The sequence below is a fragment of the Thalassophryne amazonica genome, chromosome 12, assembly GCF_902500255.1.
Source record: "Thalassophryne amazonica chromosome 12, fThaAma1.1, whole genome shotgun sequence".
Lineage (NCBI taxonomy): Eukaryota > Metazoa > Chordata > Actinopteri > Batrachoidiformes > Batrachoididae > Thalassophryne > Thalassophryne amazonica.
The window spans coordinates 97,808,844-97,831,189 of record NC_047114.1 but is presented as its reverse complement, the minus strand read 5'-3'; the positions used below and the strand labels follow the sequence as shown (position 1 = coordinate 97,831,189).

Below are 22,346 nucleotides of genomic sequence, written 5' to 3'. Positions count from 1 at the left end.
CCAGAAGCTTTGCCAATTATCTATGAAGCCCACCTCATTTTTTGGACACCACTCAGACAGCCAGCAATTCAAGGAGAACATGCGGCTAAACATGTCACTCCTGGTCCGATTGGGGAGGGGCCCAGAGAAAACTACAGAGTCCGACATTGTTTTTGCAAAGTTACACACCGATTCAATGTTAATTTTAGTGACCTCCGATTGGCGTAACCGGGTGTCATTACTGCCGACGTGAATTACAATCTTGCCAAATTTACGCTTAGCCTTAGCCAGCAGTTTCAAATTTCCTTCGATGTCGCCTGCTCTGGCCCCGGAAGACAACTGACTATGGTTGCTGGTGTCGCTAACTTCACATTTCTCAAAACAGAGTCGCCAATAACCAGAGTTTGATCCTCGGCGGGTGTGTCGTCGAGTGGGGAAAAACGGTTAGAAATGTGAACGGGTTGGCGGTGTACACGGGGCTTCTGTTTAGAACTACGCTTCCTCCTCACAGTCACCCAGTCGGCCTGCTTTCCCGGCTGCTCGGGATCTGCCAGAGGGAAACTAACGGCGGCTAAGCTACCTTGGTCTGCACTGACTACAGGGGCCTGGCTAGCTGTAGAATTTTCCAGCCGAGTCTCCAATTCGCCCAGCGTGGCCTCCAAAGCTACGAATAAGCTACACTTATTACAAGTACCATTACTGTTAAAGGAGGCTGAGGAATAACTAAATATTTCACACCCAGAGCAGAAAAGTGCGGGAGAGACAGGAGAAGCCGCCATGCTAAACCGGCTAAGAGCTAGTAGCTGCGCTAAGCTAGCGGATTCCTAAAAACACACAGTGAATAATGTGTGATTCAGCAGAGGGAGTGCTTTAGTTAAGACACGTGAAGATTACACTGTGAAACAAATCGTTATCTAGGTAACTAGATCAATCTAGATTAAACAGCTAACAGATACAGCAAAACACTGTTGTGCTCCGGAACAGGAAGTGATACAATTCCTCAGTGATTAATTCAGTGATTAATTTAATTCAGAAGGTGTACCTGAGTGATTTACATGAACCACTGATAAATCAACGTGTCTGTTTCAGGTTTTTTGGTCTTTACCACAATGCTGTGTCAGTTCGTGTGAAGGAACTCGCCTCAGAAGACTTGGAAGCAAATGAAATTGTCTCCATGCTTACTTGGGTCCTGAACACATATAAGAGGTATGTGTGTGTAGACACACCCACACACACACGTGAAGACAGTAGGAGTGGGAATCTCTTGACACTTCACAATTCAATAACTATTCAGAGGATTGTGACCTGATTGTTAAACTATTATTGGAAAAAGAGGGGTAAAAAAGAAGCCTCAATAATAGTTTTACAATCCGCCTGTGTCAGTCTGGGTTCATGTCCCTGACTGACCCGGTGTTTGGATTATTACCACGGCAGCAACTGAAAGCTAAATCATTTCTGTGCACCTGAACGTGGTGCACGTGCACACTGGCTGCACGGATGCACTTTTAAACCACGAGTGCACTTTGTGTTCATGGGGAAAATGTTGTTGCACTGCTGGTTAGCAGAAAACGGCACGCAACACCTGTTCTCATCTTGTGCACATGAGATGTCACGTATCCATAACAACGGTTACAATCTCTCTGTTCCAAATGGCCCTTTTGGGCTTTGAAATCCAACCTGAGTGCAATGTCCTGACTTTTTCCATCCTTGTGGACATACGTCAATAAATAATACTCTATCAACACTGCTGGAAGAGAGTATCTTCTAAAAACTGGCCATAGATTTTGATAGTTGATTTTAAATCCTTCATCAACCCAAAAAGTCTTAACTAGTTCATCATTAACAGCAGTTCATTCCAGTACTGCTCCTCCACCTTTCTGGCGTCAGACTCAGTTTTGCTGTGTGAACATTTGTGATCCAGTCATGGGTCCATTAAGAAACACTCTCATTTCATCTGCCCATAAAACATTTGAAGGCGTCTCTTGGCCCATTCTTGATATTTCAGCTTTTGAGTCTTCTTCAGTGGTGGTCCTGTTTCAGCCTCTATTTCCTTGGCCATCTCTCTGAGCACTGAGCACTTTGGACTTCTGCACAGGTAGGTTGCAGTTTTAGAATACGGTGGCACTGGAGGATAACTCGTTCTTGGTAGCGCCATATTTAATTTTTCTCAAGACATGAGGTCTATTTCATGGGGCTTTGAGATGCGGCACGTTTGGGGTGATAAGTGGAGATGGCCTCTTTCAAGGACTGCTGATTTGCTGGTCTGTCTGTCTTGGACTCAGGTCTTTATTTCCAGTTTTCCTTTCAGCAGTGTGTCATTGTGAAGACTTGCGTGTTTCGCTCCAACATTTCACTCGCTGCATGCTGTGACAATTCTGTTTGGTCTTTTTATTTGTGATAATGGACAAAGCAGATGGTCAACCCACTGAGACTGGTCGGCTTTAGTTTTCTTCCAGGCATCAGAAAACATTGAGAGAGGTTTTCCTGACTACTGACACCAAGGTGCTTGCTCGTGTGGTGACTTAAGGTTTGAACGTAACCGTGTTGGACAACATGGTCTCAGTTCTGCTTTGTGTGTTTTAGTGTGGAGATGATGGGTCATCCAGAGCTTCGTTCATCATGTGACATTCACCAGCTGGCACCACTGCTGCCCCAGAATGTCGTGGATGAACTCCTCAACAAATATCTCCTAACTTTCACAGTAAGGACTCAAGCTTCTCTATTCCTCATTCTCAAGTTTTTCTTGTTGAATAACTGCAACACCAAATACTTAATTTACTCCGAAACAGAAAAAAGGAGCATATTGTGCAGTCCAGCCCTCCGTGCACGTTACTGGTACTCTGGATACAGGTCTTAATTTGTCAAGATAAAGGTGCACAGGTGCTGTTGAGGCGTGGCCACTGTCACTTTAATGCATCATTAAAGCATTGAGGGTGTAGCGGTTGCTGTGGATGTTGTTTACCCCCCTGATTCCTCCTGTCTCCCTGCAGTCCAATATAACCGGCTGGCTGCGTAAAGCTCTGGAAACTGACAAAAAGGACTGGCAGAAAGACACGGAGCCCGAGGCTGACCAGGACGGCTACTATCAGACCACACTGCCCGCTATCGTCTTCCAGGTATCACCTCAGGAAGTCCTTCCGCTCCTCGCTGTGTGGAGCACACACTAGATAAAAAATATTTTTAAAAAACTGTGTAACGTTTGATAAAAAGGCCTTTAAAAACTGTGGTCCGCCTGTGACACAAACAAGCACAACATTGACCGTTAACACCCTAAATAAACCGGACGTTTACAGACAATTATTTTTTATTATTGCGTATACGACGAGGTTGCGGCATCTCAGCAGCTAGGACAACAGTCTGTCTAACGCAGTAAGTCAACACCCAGTTTTAAAACACACAACATCAGGTGTTTTCTGGAGTTTAACTCGTTTTTCTGTATTATCAGCTCTTTAATTTTGGATTTTTCTGTATTGGTGTAGTGCAGTATTTATTGATGCCATTTATTCTTTAAGTTTTGGTTCCTGGGAAAGTCCTGTATACTCAGTCATTATAGTTACTCTTATTAACAATGAATGTGTGATATTTCAGTACATAAGTCACAAGGCCTCCCCAAATAATAATAATAATAATAAAAACACAACTTATACTCCAGAAAATATAGTACACACACAATCAGAAGCTGCTAAATTCCTTTTCAAACTTGATAACTTTCATTGCGTGTGCAAACGTCACTGATTTCCATGTTGAACATCTATAACATTGTGCACTCGGGTGGACAAACCCCAAACTGCATATTCACGAAGGCTGATGCGTTACATGGACAATCCTCAGTGTGCACCATTTGTGGATCGGCAACGCATGTTTATGTTTGGTTTTCCACACACTAACCTTCAGTAAGTCGTGTCCTGGTGATTGAGAGCGTCCCGCAGACATGCTTGTCTGAAAATTGTCTGTATTCCTTGTTGTCCACCTGGAACCCAGACTGGGTCATGACATAAAATGCTTTTTTTCTTCCCTGAGGGAGTGATTTTCTTTTATTACGTCTGCCAAGGATGTAATAAAATCACCTGTGTTTGTCTCTCTGTCTCTGTTAGTAGGATCACATCAAAACTACTGCACAGATTTTGTTGAAATTTTCACCACCAATTGATATTAGGCCACAGAAGAGCCCATTAAATTTTGAAGTTGATCCAAATCTGGATTCTGGATCAAGATTTCACTTTATATACGCTTTGAAGGATTATGTCAAAACTACTTGATAGATTTGACAAAATTTTCACCACAGATAGATATTAGGTCATGGAAGACTCTATTAAATTTTGGAGGTGATCCGGTGATCTGTTTGCTCTTGTTGTTCTGTCTGAGTTATTTTCATTAGTTACTTCATCCAAACCATCAACATGTTTATTAGACCCCATTCCTACCAGGCTGCTCAAGGAAGCCCTACCATTATTTAATGCTTCGATCTTAAATATGATCAATCTATCTTTGTTAGTTGGCTATGTACCACAGGCTTTTAAGGTGGCAGTAATTAAACCATTACTTAAAAAGCCATCACTTGACCCAGCTATCTTAGCTAATTATAGGCCAATCTCCAACCTTCCTTTTCTCTCAAAAATTCTTGAAAGGGTAGTTGTAAAACAGCTAACTGATCATCTGCAGAGGAATGGTCTATTTGAAGAGTTTCAGTCAGGTTTTAGAATTCATCATAGTACAGAAACAGCATTAGTGAAGGTTACAAATGATCTTCTTATGGCCTCGGACAGTGGACTCATCTCTGTGCTTGTTCTGTTAGACCTCAGTGCTGCTTTTGATACTGTTGACCATAAAATTTTATTACAGAGATTAGAGCATGCCATAGGTATTAAAGGCACTGCGCTGCGGTGGTTTGAATCATATTTGTCTAATAGATTACAATTTGTTCATGTAAATGGGGAATCTTCTTCACAGACTAAAGTTAATTATGGAGTTCCACAAGGTTCTGTGCTAGGACCAATTTTATTCACTTTATACATGCTTCCCTTAGGCAGTATTATTAGACGGTATTGCTTAAATTTTCATTGTTACGCAGATGATACCCAGCTTTATCTATCCATGAAGCCAGAGGACACACACCAATTGGCTAAACTGCAGGATTGTCTTACAGACATAAAGACATGGATGACCTCTAATTTCCTGCTTTTAAACTCAGATAAAACTGAAGTTATTGTACTTGGCCCCACAAATCTTAGAAACATGGTGTCTAACCAGATCCTTACTCTGGATGGCATTACCCTGACCTCTAGTAATACTGTGAGAAATCTTGGAGTCATTTTTGATCAGGATATGTCATTCAGAGCGCATATTAAACAAATATGTAGGGCTGCTTTTTTGCATTTACGCAATATCTCTAAAATCAGAAAGGTCTTGTCTCAGAGTGATGCTGAAAAACTGATTCATGCATTTGTTTCTTCTAGGCTGGACTATTGTAATTCATTATTATCAGGTTGTCCTAAAAGTTCCCTAAAAAGCCTTCAGTTAATTCAAAATGCTGCTGCTAGAGTACTGACGGGGACTAGAAGGAGAGAGCATATCTCACCCATATTGGCCTCTCTTCATTGGCTTCCTGTTAATTCTAGAATAGAATTTAAAATTCTTCTTCTTACTTATAAGGTTTTGAATAATCAGGTCCCATCTTATCTTAGGGACCTCGTAGTACCATATCACCCCAATAGAGCGCTTCGCTCTCAGACTGCAGGCTTACTTGTAGTTCCTAGGATTTGTAAGAGTAGAATGGGAGGCAGAGCCTTCAGCTTTCAGGCTCCTCTCCTGTGGAACCAGCTCCCAATTCAGATCAGCGAGACAGACACCCTCTCTACTTTTAAGATTAGGCTTAAAACTTTCCTTTTTGCTAAAGCTTATAGTTAGGGCTGGATCAGGTGACCCTGAACCATCCCTTAGTTATGCTGCTATAGACGTAGACTGCTGGGGGGTTCCCATGATGCATTGTTTCTTTCTCTTTTTGCTCTGTATGCACCACTCTGCATTTAATCATTAGTGATCGATCTCTGCTCCCCTCCACAGCATGTCTTTTTCCTGGTTCTCTCCCTCAGCCCCAACCAGTCCCAGCAGAAGACTGCCCCTCCCTGAGCCTGGTTCTGCTGGAGGTTTCTTCCTGTTAAAAGGGAGTTTTTCCTTCCCACTGTAGCCAAGTGCTTGCTCACAGGGGGTCGTTTTGACCGTTGGGGTTTTACATAATTATTGTATGGCCTTGCCTTACAATATAAAGCGCCTTGGGGCAACTGTTTGTTGTGATTTGGCGCTATATAAAAAAATTGATTGATTGTTGTATTTATTTTACATTACCATAACAGCGTTGTGGGAAGAAAGTAATTGTAATTAGACTGTCTTGTCCTTCTCTTGACCAGATGTTTGAACAGAACCTACAAGTTGCTGCCCAGATTGATGATGACTTCAGGGAACAGGTTCTTAAGCTCTGCTTGAAGCAGATGTACACTTTCCTCACCAGGTAACCTTCATTTCATCCTGTGAGAGATTTGTTTTTTTTTCCCTGTGGACAAGGATTCCTACCAACCACATCACCAGTACCCACATGGTTTAATTGAAGACCTGAACCCTGGGCCAGGCCAGTTAAGTAATTGTGGTCTGTGACTGTCTCCCTTTGTGTTGAATGAAAACATCTTGTTTTACAAAATCCAAATGCTGACCCTACTCTTCCTCAGACGTATTTCAAAATGGCCCTTGGTCTCCAAAATCTGAAGCGGGGTGCTGCTTCACCATGAGAGGGTCTGTCCAGCTGTCCAGCCTTATCATGAACAACAGTGCTGTCTTGTGGCCATTGATTCTGTGTATTTATTTATTTTCCATTTTTAAGTTGCAGGACCTCCCAAATTAATAAATGCACAAAAAAAAAACACACACATACATGTCCTCGGAACATATGAGGGTGTCGTGAGTAGCTCAGTGGGCTAAGGAGTTGGACTGACAAAATGTTGACTTGTGTTTGATTCCTACTGATGTTACCCGTGTCCTTGGACATGACATTTCATCAGCATTGTTCCAGTCCACCCAGTTATAAATGGGTCCTGCTCTTAGCTGGGGGAAAAAACCTGCATCCCATCCGTGTGTGTGTGTGTGTGTGTGTGTGTGTGTGTGTGTGTGTGTGTGTGTGTGTGTGTGTGTGTGTGTGTGTGTGTGTGTGTGTGTGTTTTTGGGGATGTGTCACAGATCTGTTTAACACTATCGGAACCTTAGGAAGACCTATGTAGGACCGAAAGGTATATGGAAGAAAGCGGACATTCTGACTCGCACGTCTTGTTTGATAAAATGGAATGACCGTATTGGCTTGTAAAGATGTGAAAAAAATAAATGATTACCCAGGAAAACAGAAAGGGATACACTAAATTTGACAATCTGTGTGATGGTGCAGCGACATTGTGCCATTGCTTTGGGAGAGCCTGGACCGTTGATGTTGAAAAACACAAATGTACTTTTTATCCAGAATCCAGATTCGGATCAACTCCGATTACTTGATTAATCGCCAAAGTAATCGATAGAATACGCGATTACTAAAATAGTCGATAGCTGCGGCCCTAGTGACAAGTGTGTCCCTCAGTACTATTATATATGGCTGTTTTGTTACAATGCCTTGGACAAAAGTGTTCAGCCCCTTGGGTTTTTACATATTTTAAGTTGTTTATTAGGGATGTGAATCGTACAACAACTCATGATTCAATTCAATTCCGATTCTTGGGGTGACGATTCGATTCAGAATCGATTTTCGATTCAAAGAGCTCTGAGAAATAGTTATATTACTTAAAAAATGTTTATGTTTAAGAAAATGCAGCTTTACAAGGTTAATCAAGTGATTCTAGATGTAAATTTACTTATCTGCTTTGCTCGTTCAGAGTTGGCTGGCAGTTTAGTGAAGTGCTGGTCAGTAGTCGGCAGATACTGCTGCTCCCCTCTTTTAGCTCCAGGTGATAGTGTAGCATGTGGGCTTGCAGATTTGAAGTGTTTCTGAAGTACTTGACTTTCATTTTGCAGATTTTGCACACTGCATAAGTCATGTCAAGCTCATTCTTACACAGCAAATAATAAAATCCAAAATACGCCCAAACATTTGCCTTCAGCAAAGACGTGCTGGCTGAATTAGCTCTTCGTCCGCCATGGTAAGCTGCAGCTCACGAATGTTTGAAGAACGTTGGACCCTCCCCTCGTGGGGACGCTGTAGTGCGGAAGCCGTTGCCTGACAAACAGTACACATAGCGAGTAAGCAAGAAAATGTTTAAAAAAAATGCTTTTTAAAAATCGATTCTTGGACATTTTGGATCGATTCAGAATCGTAATAAATAAGAATCGCGATTCGGACGTGAATCAATTTTTTTTTTTTCCCCCCCCTCGGCACCCCTATTGTTTATGCCATTTCAAATACAAAAAGTAAGTCAGGCCTCTCAATATAAACATTCCTAAAATTAGCTTCCTTAAGATCAAACTCAAAGCAAATCTTTGTAACTTGATATAAATTAAATAAAAACATAAAAAGGGCCAAAATATTTCCACATTTAGTGGTCTAGACATACATGAGACACATTCTGAAAGCAGATATTCTTCTGAACACTGATATACAGTATGTGAGCATTTTATATATATAATATAAACACAATACCTTTTTAGATGGGAGTTACTGAAAGTATGGCAAAATCCAGAAAATACCTTTTAGACCTCAGAGGGTTAAATTGGTACCACTGATGAATTGTAAATACTGTATTTTAATATCACACTCTTTTACATTTCAGTTCAGCTGTAAACCTCAAGCTCTGGTTTTAGATATATTGGCGTCCTCATGTATACATGTTTTTTTATAATGTGTAGCTTCCTGTTGATCACAGAGTTTCTGAGAGCACCTTCACTCACAATAAGAAAGATGCAGAAACCAGAAGAAAATCTGCGAAGCAAACATGAAATGGGGAGCCACGAATCATCCACCTGCTGTTGTGAGGGACGCACGGTTGCACAGGCGTGTACGACACATCGGCAACGGTTTAGTGCATGCACATACACGAACACAGTGCAAGCAACTGGAACATGTTGCACCACATCGCGCCACTGATGTGGAGAAAAATAAAATTAAAAACAGTTGTATAATTAGTGAAAAATCACTGGGTGGATATCAATAATAAATAAAATGGGAGGCAATACAAAACCCTGTGGTTAAATAACCCTGGCGGCAACATGTGCATGCGTACGATACACATGCACACCACATGTGCGTTACTTTTTTGAAACGCCACACTCGTGGGGGCACTTAGACAAATTTCACATCCAGCTCGAAAGTGATCGTCTGCTCACTGTTTTTGTGCTGACAGTGTGAATGGCCACACATTTTCTAAGTGTCCAGCGAGCGATGTTAGATGTTCGTGTGTCACCTGGGATTTGGCCAACACCTGCCGCCAGAGGGATCGAATGGGCTCTCACAGCGCACACTCTGTCTTTCAGCCACTGGTGTGCACGAATAGTTGTAGCGACAGGCGTATGAGGCGTTGGAGGCAGCTCTGAGTTTTCACGAATGGCATGCAATTCCTCCTTCGTGCGCTAGTCGGCTTCAATCATGTTATGTGTGAAAGGACCCTAAATCTTTCTGTGGCGTGTGTCAGTGACCCCTTCATAGGCTTGAGTCTTAGTTCCCGATGTACTGGGGTTATGCTTAGATTTAAATGAAAATTACATAAGTCCTGTCTGGTGCCATCTGTTTGACCACAAAAGGGTTTCATGTGTGGGTTTTTTTTTTAATTTATTTTTTATTATAATTTTTTTCTTTCTTGTCCTACTTTCATGACTGTACTGTGGATTTTAAGCCCAAAAAACATATATTTGGTGAAAAGTGGGTTGCAGATGTGGACGAGAAATCTCTTTAGAGCTCCTATCTGCTGTTTATGTCATTATGAAACACTTTTAATGAGCTCATCACTGTTGTTTTAGCAAAAGGCCTGATGCACACCACAGTGTTAATTTAGGTTCATAAGCTTCCTCTTCTCAGATGTGAAAAACAAAAACCTGAAATACAAAAACAGCATCCAGACATATTGGTCATCTGGAACTACTGATCTGCTCATCACAACGTGCAAAAAATAAAATGTTTACTGACATAAAAACATGTTAAAGAGTCGCTACGAGAGCAAATGAATTACTAGGTTACCAGTCTCCCCACTCTCTTGCCCCAGTTTCCCATCATCCTCTCTGCTGATTGGTGTTCATTAATTTAGTTATTTTCCAAAAACAGCCTCAGAATGTTGGCTGACTTGAACTGGTCTCAACCACCTGAACTTCTGCCTAAATGGTTTGTTCACAAGAGCTTTCTGAATTCAGACTTCGGAACCTGGTGCCATGATGCCGGGTTTGTCTCCAGCATTGACAGGAACTGGATCAGGATCAGGTGGCCTGACTGGGTGCTGAATGACGGCTGCGTTTTGTTGTGTCATAGATACCGAGAGGAGGCAGTGAACTACAAGGAGGATCACCTGAGAGACCGACAGTTACCTCAGTGCTACGTGCAGTACATGATAGCCATCATTAACAACTGCCAAACATTCAAGTAAGAACCACCAACTTGTCTTTATGACATCATTGTATCTGTAAGAGCCAAATTCACAGCTTCGTGTGTAATAATAGCTTAGAGGTAAAAATGAAGATAAACAATTTCATGATTCTGAAAGAATGTATTGATTAAAATGCATTAATGTATAAAATTTGGAAACTTTTCTGTATTTGAACTTCCAACCAGATCAGTTTACATCACTGTGATACAAACCTTTACGTGACTGAATTAGTTCAGCTTTGAAGTCGGAGGCGTTTGAAGCATCATAGTTCTTTGACCATGGGAACTTATATAATGGTGTTTTCTTAGTAAACCTTCAAACTGTCTGTGACTTAGGGAGACTTTGATCTGGAGAATAACTTGGATAATAAATAACGTCAGGTACAACGTCTCATACATGTGGCGTGTTTCTCTACACGATTCAGTGTTCAGTGGGGTCCTCAGTGTTGAGGACCCCCTTAACTGGGAAAAGGCCAAGGGCACGCCCATGTAGCACGGTGGAATAATTTTATTATTATTATTGATACAGAGGACAAGGTGAGATAGAAACGATTGCTCTGCTGTGGCGACCCCTAACGGGAACAGCCGAAAGACAAAGAAGAAGAAGATTGTTTGAATAGATGTTTTGTTTGAGTGGACTGATTTGTAACAGTCGAGCTCTGGCTGTGAACCCAGGCGTGGTAGTCTGTATTGCATCCTTGGGTTGGTGGCCCTTTCCAAATCAACAGTCCTAATGTGTGTCAGTCTTTGGCTTGCCTGGTGCAAGAACCAGTAAATGCAGCTTAGCTGGGACCTTTTTTTTCTCCACCAGCTTTGAACCTTTATTGTTTCACTCTGAGATAAATAAATGAACGTTTGTCAAATACCAGCACTTGGAGATCAAAATGCAGTTGTTTGTTTGCCCCCCCCCCCCCCCCCCCCCTGGATTTTTGGAAAGTACCAGGAGATGGTATTGATATCCATGTCATCCTGCCACTGCACATTACTGTGTTCCCAGAGAGTCCATCAACAGCCTTAAAAGGAAGTACACCCAGTCTTCTGAACCCACTGACATTGATGCTGCTATAGAAAGGACACTCAATGAGGTGGCCAAGGAGGGATGCCACTTTCTGCTGGATGAAGTCTTCCTCGACCTTGAAGTAAGGATATTTTCACATCTTCATGTATATGAATGATAAACTGAGCTGCCCACCCATTAGAGCCCAGGTAATAAGATAATAATAATAATAATAATTAGAATTAAAGGAAATGCAAACAAAATGTGTCAGGTTATAACATACTGGAATTTTCAACAGAATTGTTACTAAAACACATCAAAATGGATGAAATCCAACCCTAAGTCAGAAATTGAAATACTAAAATAAACACTGCAGTTATCCTTATGTTTACTTTGACTTATATTTCATTTATCAAAGTATGCATCCTAGTTATTTAATGTTTTTCTGCCCAACTTCATTTCATTTGTTAATATACACCCATTCCTGCATTTCAAGCCAACAGCACATTACAGAAAAAAAGAAGATAAATGGGGCAGTTTAAGGCTAGTAATGAAAGGAAGGAAAAAAATTATTTCAAACAGGTGTCATTGTGATTTGGTACAAAAGAAGTATCCAAGTCTTTGAGGAGCAAAGATGGGCATAAGCTCTCCAATTTGTTGATGAATGTGAGAAAATTATTGAAATGTTTAAAAAATAATGCTCGTCAAAGAAAGACTGGAAGGGTTTGAATAGGTCTCCCTCTACAGTGCATAATTTCAGTGTGTAAAGCTGGTTCCCTGTGATCTCTTATCCCGCAGGTGGCACTGCAGCAAGAGCCACCATTCATCAGCAGCTGATATAACCAGATGGGCAAGGAATTACTTTGGGAAACCTTTGTCAAGCACTACAATATGGAGTTAGAGTTACAAATTCACTTAAAATTTGTTAACCTTGTGCAGAAGCAGCGCTGACTTCTCTGGGCTCAGACGCATCTGGCTCTGTCATGGTCTGGGGTTGTGTCATTTCAGAACAACATAAGCTGCCTTCCAGGGACATGCGTGTATTTTTTAATAAGGCAATGAACAGCTACATTCTGCACACATTACAAAGACACAGCTGCAGAAGAAGAAGGTACGGATAGTGGACTGGTCTGCCTGCAGTCCTGACATGCCCCCAATAAAGCACATGTGGAGAGTTTTGAAATGAGAAATTCAGCGACGACACCGTATTTTTGGACACCTAAAATGTGCTTTCCAACAATGATAAGACAAAATCATGCCTGAAGCGCTTCATTGCTCAGTGTCCTCAACACAAAACATCTTACTTGTTGAAGAAATGACAACATTACAAAGTGGTAAATTCTTTAGCATCCAAACTTATCTTGGAATGTGTTTCAGACCTGAAATGCAGGAATGGATGAATATTAACAAAGAAAATGAAGTTAAGTGGATCAAAAGGTTATACACATGTAACTGTGATTAGCACTGACATGTAGGCAACATTCTGCTAAAGAATGTTCAAGATGAGTGTGTGGATACGACGACCCAGATTGCTGGGTGTGTTTGCACCAATGTAATCTTGATCTAATATGAAAACATCTTGCCTCCTGTGTCCCAGCAATATCTGAATGAGCTGTTAACCAGGAAGTGGCTGACCGGGTCTCATGCTGTGGACACCATTTGTGTAACTGTAGAGGACTACTTCAATGACTTCAACAAGATCAAGAAGCCCTTCAACCAGGTAGGGCAGAGCCCAAGAACACGACTCATAATCACAATCCACATGAAACTGTTGTTAAACTACAATAATAAAGGATTAACCGAGCAAGCGATTGTAATAATTTATTATATGGCTGTTATATAAACATGTGAGCTGCTGGGGGTTTTGGGCTCATAGTCAGACCTGCTCACTTCAACTTCATGACAAACTTGCTAACAGATGATCCGGGTTTAGCTGGTAAACTTTCAATCTGTGTGTTTTTCTGCTGCTGTTTAGATATTTATGGAGTATGTTCATGTTCAACATAGTTTTTCTAATTGTGTTTTTAGCTTTCTGGTTTGTAATGAATGTGATACGCGATCTGGACCGATTGTCATGGTAATGGTCTGATATGGAAAAATATCACACCGGAAATCAGCCAATCAGAGTGCACATAGCATTGTAGCCATATAATATGTAATATATAATATGTATAACTGCAAAAATCTTGATGTAGATAGTACTACATATGCATAGTTTGATATATATGTAAGTAATTACTACATATATTAAATTAAAGGAAATGAATGAGTGTAGGTTCAGATTGATAAAGAAGCTGAAAAATGATTGACAGTCTCATTTCAGTTTGTTTATATAGCGCCAAATCTCAACTGTGCTGCCCCGAGGCGTTTCACATGGGTAAAGTCTAACCCACCAACCCCTCTGAACAAGCACACAGGCACCACCGGTAAGAAAAATCTCCCTCTGGTCATGTTGAGGACGAAACCTCAAGCAGACCAGACTCAGAGGGGCGACCCACTGCTTAGGCCATTCTAACAATTACAAGGTTTTTACAAAAGATGAGGGGGGGAAAAAAACAGATTCAGTTATTAAGCTACGAGTCATTTGGTGATGCCAGGTTAGTCTGAGCCTGTCTCGTCCTGTTAGTCTGGGAGCAGCGCCAGTCTCTCGGATCCTGGCAACGGCAACTCAGACAGAGGAAAAAGAACAGAATCAGTTGACCGGAGATAACGGCACCTGAGGCTTTAGTTCAGTAAATCAGCGGGGAAGCAGAGAGGTTACTGAGGTGGTCGCTGGCAGCTAACCCTGTGCTTCAGTAACGGACCCAGAATTTAGATGTAATGAGGCTGAGACCTGTTCTGTTGCTAATTATATTGTATAAATGAAAAGGCAAGGAACTTGTCTTTAGTCTGGATGTGAATGTCTCTGCAGAATCTCACCATTTCACAGGACAGGTGCGCAATAAGAGAAGGTTCTGTGACACGCAGACTTTTTTAACATGGAGAAGTGGTGGAAATAAATAACTTCTGTATATCTCGTTCCTTTTAAAATCTGTAAACTAAGATAAGTGTCTGATGATGTCTTTGAATTTTTTTTCCTCCATGCATGCTTGTTTGTAGAAGATTATTATTATTATTATTTACATGTTCAAAATAATTTTTAATCAATAAGTTAAAAGAAACTGACCAGCTCGTTTCAGGCTTTGTGGCACTTGAAGAACACCTGCTCCTGATTTCCATCATTCATGTGATGATGAAGAGGCCTGATACAGCCAGCAGGGGGCAGACAGAGTTCTGGAGCTGGTGTGTTTGGACGTTTGTTGGACGGGGGCTGAGGGTGTGTTCTGTTTCTACAGGAGATGACCAGCAAGGCGCTTCGCCGCGCGGTAGTAGAGTACGTGAAGGCTGTGATGCAGAAGAGGATCACCTTTAAGAATGCTGACGAGAGGAAGGAGGGGGCCGACCGCATGATCAAGGAGGCGGAGCAGTTCAGGTTCCTCTTCAGCAAACTCTGTGCAGTAAGTGCAGCTGCCTTTGAGTGCACAGGACACAGCTGTTGCCATGTGGTTCTGAGGTCTCAGGTCTTGGACCACGGTGTCCCTCAGGCAGTATTGCTTTAAAATTCCACTTCTTCTCACTACGAGTGACTAGAAAAAAAGCCACTGAGGTCAACGTGACTTTGGTTCATCCTCAGGTTAAATGTTTGCAGAGAAGTGCAAGAAGAAGAGCCTTTACTGTCATGAAATGTGTCGTCTCCACGTGTCGCTGTGGTCAGGTGCAGAGGAGGGGTCCAACCCCACTGTTCAGACTTTTGACGGTGGGGGGAAACAGCTGGGCATGGGTGGAATCAGACCCCAGACTTTTTTGCTGTGAGGCAGCAGTGCGAACCACTGATCCACCGTTTATCAGCTGCCCAAACTGCTGACTTCACACACTAAACCTGCACAGATCACAGTGTGACTCTGTTACTATTTCTGCTAAACTCCACGGAGGGACACGATGTAGCGTCACTGAGTGTTGCTTTGCTGCTGTTCAGGGTGAAGACACCGACCGACTCTGTGGTGCCATCACCGCCATCGCTGAGGTCTTCAAGCTGACTGACCCAACGCTGCTTTTCCTCGAGGTCTCCACTCTGGTTTCCAAATATCCTGACATCAGGTACGAGCACGTCCAGCACGTCTGTACTCAGAAATGTCATTTATTTTCAACACTTGTCATACTTTAAAAATAATAATAATAATAAAAAAATAACTCGAAGGACTTCCACATATAATTCCTCCTCACAGACATCTTCATGGTCATGTGATATGAATCACCTTGTTCCAACGTTACGTTCAGGTGGAGCTGACGTCAGCTGGTCTCATCAGTTCTGTTCCTGTGTTGGAACCTTGGTGCTCTTGTCCGTTTTGCTCTGTGGACAAGAAAAAATTCACACATGCACAAGAAGATTCCCTCCAGCTTCCCACTAAATGACAATGTGCACGGTTAATTTGTTTCTGTGGGATAAAATAATGATGGATACGTTTTGCATGCACCTCGTGTGCTTACTGACAGCTGGTGACCTCCTACACAACTGGAAGGAGCTGGTCCTCAGTACACCTCAGTAATCACGCAGTCAAATCTGCGTCTCTGTCTGACGCCCCCGTGCCTTAATCACACCGTGTAATAGGTGTATTTTTCTTTCTGTTGTGCTTGGTGCCTTTTGCATGAATAGAAGAAATCTCAGATCTTTTCTTAAGTTTATGAAAACTAATTGAAAACAAAATATTTTCATATTGTGACTAAAAATACTGTTAGCTTAAGGTGAGACTTAAATTCAGCTCCTAAAGTGAACATCGAGTCCTATCAAGTTTGTTTTGTTTGTCTTTGTTCAGGGAGGAGCACATCCAGGTACTGTTAGCCATGCGTGGTGATGCCAGCAGAGAAATGCGCCAGATGATCATCGGGACACTCAGTGAGAACAAAGTGTCCTGCACTGATGTCCCCCAGTCCATCTTCAAAGATGTCGCTGTACCCACCATCACCATGTCGACCATGACGTCCATGGCAACCAGCAAGCTTCTCAAATAATCACCACGATGTCTTTGCTCATCTAAAAACTGCAGTTTGTTTCAGTCCTCACTGTTTCACACTTTTTGTCAAACTGATTATTAACTTTAATAAAATGGCATTTTGTCACCACGTGACATCTTTTTTTTCATTCTGTTTGTCCTCAAAAGAAAAGTCCATTTGCTGTTGAACCATTTATTCTGGAGTAACTCTGGTTATCTTGAGGTCTGCCAAAGTTCTGGTAAATGGCACAAAAAAAAAAACTGAAGCCTTCGACGTTGAATCAGGAGTAAAGCCGGGCTGCGTCATCGCTCTTCATCATCTTCACACCACAGTTCTCCACCTGAGCAAGGACCAGACACCACCATGAACTGACCGTGTACAGAACAGATGGGAAGCTTTGTAACCTAAACCAAGAAGAAAATGACCAGCACTTCTCTCCTGGACTTCCAGTATGCTGACAAGACCGTGTCATCCTTTATAGAAGAATGTCTTCAGAAAGTCTGTGAAATCTTTAACAAAGCCTCTACCAAGCTTGACCTTCACATCAACCTGAAGAAAGCACAGGTCCTATGTTTGCCTCCACCCAGCATGGTCAGTCCAACACTTCCTGCTGTGACACTGCATGGACAAATCCTGGAGACAGTGACCCACTTTTCATACCTGGACAGCCATGTGTCATCAAACGCCAACATCAATAATGAGATCCTTCACAGGCTCAAGTCTGTAGGAACCGACTACACACCCATGCTTTCAACAGCAAAGTTTTTCAACATGAAATGAAATCCTTGTCATGCCAACCCTGCTCTGTGGATCTGAACTCTGGACCACTGCCACCACAAGACCCTTGAATAATTCCACCAACACTGTCTGAGGAGTATCCCCCACATCAGGTGGGAAAACTACCATACAGGTGTCAGTGACCTGACTGCAGAGCTCCAGAGCACCAAGAACTAGCTTCAGTGGGTGGGTCATGTCATCGTGAATGACTTCTGACTTCCCAAACAGGTCTTCTACTCTCAGCTGAGTGAAGGAAAACAGTTCAGAGAAGGACAGAACAAACACAACAAGGACCTCCTGAAGTGCAAACTCAAGAACTGCTCCATCGACTGGAAGATATGGGAAGAACACCTGAGGGACTGAGCCAGCTTGATCTCCCTTTAGGGGGCTCCACAGTAGATCATCCATCTCACCCTGTCCTCTGCATCTTCCTCTGTCTCACCAGCCACCTGCGTGTCCTCCTTCAGCACGTCTTTGGCCTCCCTCTTCTGCCTGGTGGTTCCATCCTCAGCATCTTTCTCCCATTGTGTCCTGGGTCCTTCCTCTGCACACGTCCAACCATCTGTCTCACCTGTCTATCTTCAGGGTTCCTGTCAGCGTTATAACAGAGTAACGGCCGGTTGCGCCGCTGCCTGAAAAAAATGAGTTGGGCTGTTAGGTTGTTTTTGAGAGTGTGTAGCGGGAAAATGGTCATTTCTCTATGTTGATTGTGAACCCGCTGGTTCTGATTTCGAAGCAGCAGGTCATTTCAACATTAAATTACATCCTTGTTGACTATGTAATTGCTTTTAAAGTTGTAATCAGGACAGAGTAATTACTAAAACATGAATTTCACTATTCTAGTGATTATGAACATTTTAAAATTATGCGCAATAGGGTGGTGCTTCTACCTGTGCAAATGTCTTTTTGACTGAACTTTGACTTCATGGACATGTTTAATGATTCATTCATTTAATGTTAAAATAAGGAAAAAAGGTTGTTTGAAATAATAAAATAGTTGCTGTTTGAAAAGCCTTTGTTTTATTTAGAAGCATAGCAGCAGGTGTGAGTGTGCAGAGACGACAGGTGAGCTGGACCTTCAGCGCATTTAACCAGATGGTCTCTACAGCTTCAACCTCAAATTGGAGTTTTTCGAGACCCTTTCCTCACATTTTAGAGAGCAGAGATGTTCTTTTCTTCCCTCTGGACTTCAGATTTTGATATATTTAGAGTAACAAAGAAGCTCCTTTATAAACCCATATTGCAAAAACTACAGGTGGGGGGGAGTCGAAGTCTAAGCATTCCCGGAACCATCAGCTTTTTAAGGTGATTTTTCCATCCTATTATACTGAGAAAAAAAAAATCCTGCTGAGAACCCTGTTCATGCCTTTGAAAATTTGCCATTAAATGATGGCCCTTGACAGACTACTGTTACAGCATCATGGGGGCTTAGTGGATTGCACTGCTGCTTCATAGCAAGAAGGTTCTGGGTTGGCTATCATCGAAAACACGTCTCGCGTTTGAACCCAGCCTTTTGCCCAGTGACCATTGGGACAGTCTCCATCGCTGCCCCCCGCCGTGACCCTTGCTTGGTTTTCACCGTGGACTTGTTCATTTTATGTCACACATATTGTGCAAGGAGAAGGATATTCCATGTTTTACTCAACCTGCTTTGTGGACTTGCCAAGCTGGCCGTCTGGAAAACACGGAGGAACTGTGTTAAGGGTCAGGGTTCACCTGACCCCGAGTTTAGCCTGAAAAGACACTTTGCTGGTGGTTTACAGTGTCACCAAATCATGAAATCACTGAGAAGTAAAACAAAAAAATTAGGGTAAGAAGTCATTTGAGACTGAAATGTCAGTTAACTGAATAAAATGTAAATTTCCTTTGTGAAAAGGTGGAACGAGGCAGACTGTGGCATACCACACCGCCACTGAAGACGTGTCTCCTCCTCCACGCCACCACTGAAGACGTGTCTCCTCCTAACATGTCTGTCCTTTTTGTCCGTGTCAGTCAGTTCAAACCTGGGATGTCTCTGTCTCGGTCTCGCTCGTCCTATAGCGACCACAGATCTGCTACTCTTTTGGAGGCCATGTTTTGTTCTACGTTGCCAGATTGTGGTCACACGTCTGTCGCTATCAGGATCCGTCTCTGACGGTGAGGAGATCATATCTCTTCTTTTTTTAATCTAATTTGGTTTGATTTTCCAAATATCACTTCTCAGTTTGCTTCAGGATTTGATTCTGGGTTGGTTTTGGTCAGCAGTGCTGGTTAGAGGGTTAGTTAACCTCAGAACCAGCTGGTTTCAGTCTCGACCTCTTGGCTTGAAATTTCAGTGTATTTTTACTGCTGTTCTCAGATGATCCAGAACTTCACACCTTTTTTTTTTTTTGCGTGTTTCCAGTCATCAGGAATCTGTTGGAATCAGAGCTGCAGGTTTTCCTTTGAGCTCTGGGAAAACTTACACAGGATTCAGCACGCGGCGTCTCTGTGGGACGGACGTCCCATCGAGTGGGTGAGTTTACGGAGTCGAACCAAAACCTCACGTCCACAGGAGGCAACTGACATTATAACTCCCTCATCCTCAACCCCCCCCCCCCCCGCTTCTCCCTCCCTCCCCCCCTCTCTCCCCCTCCTCCTCTCTCTCTCCCTCTCTCCCCCTCCTTCTCTCTCTCTCTCTCCCTCTCTCCCTCTCCTCTCTCCCTCTCTCCCTCTCCTTCTCTCTCCCTCTCTCCCCCTCCTTCTCTCTCTCTCTCTCCCTCCTTCTCTCTCTCTCCCTCTCCCCCCTCCTTCTCTCTCTCTCTCTCTCTCTCTCCCTCTCCCCCTCCTTCTCTCTCTCTCTCCCCTCTCTCCTCTCTCCCTCCTTCTCTCTCTCTCTCTCCTCTCCCCCTCCTCTCTCTCCCTCCTCTCCCCTCTCCTCTCTCTCTCTCTCTCTCCTCTCCCTCTCTCCCCCTCCTTCTCTCTCTCTCTCTCCCCTCTCTCCCCCTCCTTCTCTCTCTCTCTCTCTCTCTCTCCCCCTCTCCCTCTCTCCCCCTCCTTCTCTCTCCCCCCTCCTTCTCTCTCTCTCTCCCTCTCTCTCCCCCTCCTTCTCTCTCTCTCTCTCTCTCTCTCCCTCTCCCTCTCTCCCCCTCTTCTCTCTCTCCCCCCCTCCTTCTCTCCCTCTCCCTCTCTCCCCAACTCCTCCATTCTCTCTCTCTTCACCCCCTCCCTTCTCCTCTCTCCCCCTTCCTTCCTCCTCTCTCTCTCTCCCCTCTCTTCCCCCTCCTTCTCTCTCTTCTCCCATCTCTCCCCCTCCTTTCATCTCCTCTCTCTCCCCCTCCTTCTCTCTCTCTCTCTCTCTCTCTCTCTCTCTCTCTCTCTCTCTCTCTCTCTCTCTCTGTCTGTCACTCTTCTCTTGTTCTGCCACACGTTGCTTCTTGTCTCATCTCGGTTGCGGTGAATCTTGACCTTTGGCTCTCACCCGGTCTTCGCGGGGTTGTCTCGGGGGACGTTACAATGGCCGGATGATGTGCTGGGACCTCCTGTCCTGTCCACAGCTTCCACAGAAGGTACGTGTCCAAAGGTAGTGTGTTAATGTTACTCTGGTTGGTCAGAGGTCAAAGGTGAATGTCGGCTACTTTGAGGGGAAGAAATAAAAGAGAAAGTTGACAGTTTGTATTCATGATGTAGTTCTTTAGTTTGTTTGAAAGACAGAAGCTGAGCTTCCTGAATGTCTTCACAAAAGAAAGTGGACAGGTCTCTGTCGTCCTGGTCCTGGTTTTGTATTTGACTCGTGTGAATAAATTCCTGAAAAGGATGAAATTTGTTGCTTGGTGACGCAGCCGCCGGGTTCCTGATGAAGCAGAGTCCCGCGGGTGTCCCAGGAGAGGATGGACCATCTATAATTAACTGAGTCCTGGGAGACGCCTAAAGCTGCTCCTGGGATTTGTGCACATTATTACACAATCAGATAAAAGTCCAGCACTCAGTGGACTCCTAATGCCAGGATAAGCCTCCAGCAGGATGGAAAAGCTTACACAGATCCATGTGAGCCGACCCGCATCATCCAGATGATGTGGGTCAGGAACCGGAACAGAACCAACACCAGATTATTAAAAATACATCCAAATCAACAAAGGTCTTTAATGTGGATCAGGAACCAACACCGGGTTATTAAAAAAGACCCAAATCAACAAAGGTTTTTAATGTGGGCCAGTAACCCAGAACCAACACCACATTATTAAAAAAAGACCCAAATCAACAAAGGTCTTTAATGTGGGCCAGTAACCCAGAACCAACACCGGGTTATTAAAAAAAAAAAAGAAGACCCAAATCAAAAAAAGTTTTTAATGTGGATCAGGAACCAACACCAACACCGGGTTATTAAAAAAAAAGAAGACCCAAATCAAAAAAAGTTTTTAATGTGGATCAGGAACCAACACCAACACCGGGTTATTAAAAAAAAAGAAGACCCAAATCAAAAAAAGTTTTTAATGTGGATCAGGAACCAACACCAACACCGGGTTATTAAAAAAGACCCAAATCAACAAAGGTTTTTAATGTGGGCCAGTAACCCAGAACCAACACCACATTATTAAAAAAGACCCAAATCAACAAAGGTCTTTAATGTGGGCCAGTAACCCAGAACCAACACCGGGTTATTAAAAAAAAAAAAGAAGACCCAAATCAAAAAAAGTTTTTAATGTGGATCAGGAACCAACACCAACACCGGGTTATTAAAAAAATACCCAAAAAACAAAGGTCTTTAATGTGGATCAGGAACCAACACCGGGTTATTAAAAAAGACCCAAATCAACAAAGGTCTTTAATGTGGGCCAGTAACCCAGAACCAACACCGGGTTATTAAAAAAAAAAAGAAGACCCAAATCAAAAAAAGTTTCTAATGTGGATCAGGAACCAACACCAACACCGGGTTATTAAAAAAATACCCAAAAAACAAAGGTCTTTAATGTGGATCAGGAACCAACACCGGGTTATTAAAAAAGA

The 22,346-nt window shown here is 42.9% G+C and overlaps 2 protein-coding genes across 5 annotated transcripts in view; both read left to right on the top strand.

Moving 5' to 3' along the window:
• exoc3 (exocyst complex component 3) overlaps nt 1-16,733 on the top strand; it is a 39,304-nt gene extending 22,571 nt beyond the window's left edge. For 3 of the 4 annotated variants that reach the window (XM_034182834.1, XM_034182835.1, XM_034182832.1), the window contains exons 7-16: nt 1,069-1,185; nt 2,563-2,680; nt 2,970-3,095; nt 6,387-6,487; nt 10,463-10,573; nt 11,574-11,715; nt 13,171-13,293; nt 14,909-15,070; nt 15,589-15,710; nt 16,427-16,622. In XM_034182834.1, the coding sequence (XP_034038725.1) occupies nt 1,069-1,185; nt 2,563-2,680; nt 2,970-3,095; nt 6,387-6,487; nt 10,463-10,573; nt 11,574-11,715; nt 13,171-13,293; nt 14,909-15,070; nt 15,589-15,710; nt 16,427-16,622 (1,318 nt within the window). Of the gene's footprint in view, nt 1-1,068; nt 1,186-2,562; nt 2,681-2,969; nt 3,096-6,386; nt 6,488-10,462; nt 10,574-11,573; nt 11,716-13,170; nt 13,294-14,908; nt 15,071-15,588; nt 15,711-16,426 lie in introns of all 4 variants that reach the window. The other variant, XM_034182836.1, reaches the window with a different exon arrangement.
• A 3,988-nt stretch (nt 16,734-20,721) lies between these two features.
• The window catches only part of LOC117521517 (potassium voltage-gated channel subfamily B member 2-like), a 31,754-nt gene continuing 30,129 nt past the window's right edge, over nt 20,722-22,346 (top strand). The window contains exon 1 of the mRNA XM_034182831.1: nt 20,722-20,908. The gene's annotated coding sequence lies outside the window, so the exon portion shown is untranslated. The remainder of the gene's footprint in view (nt 20,909-22,346) is intronic.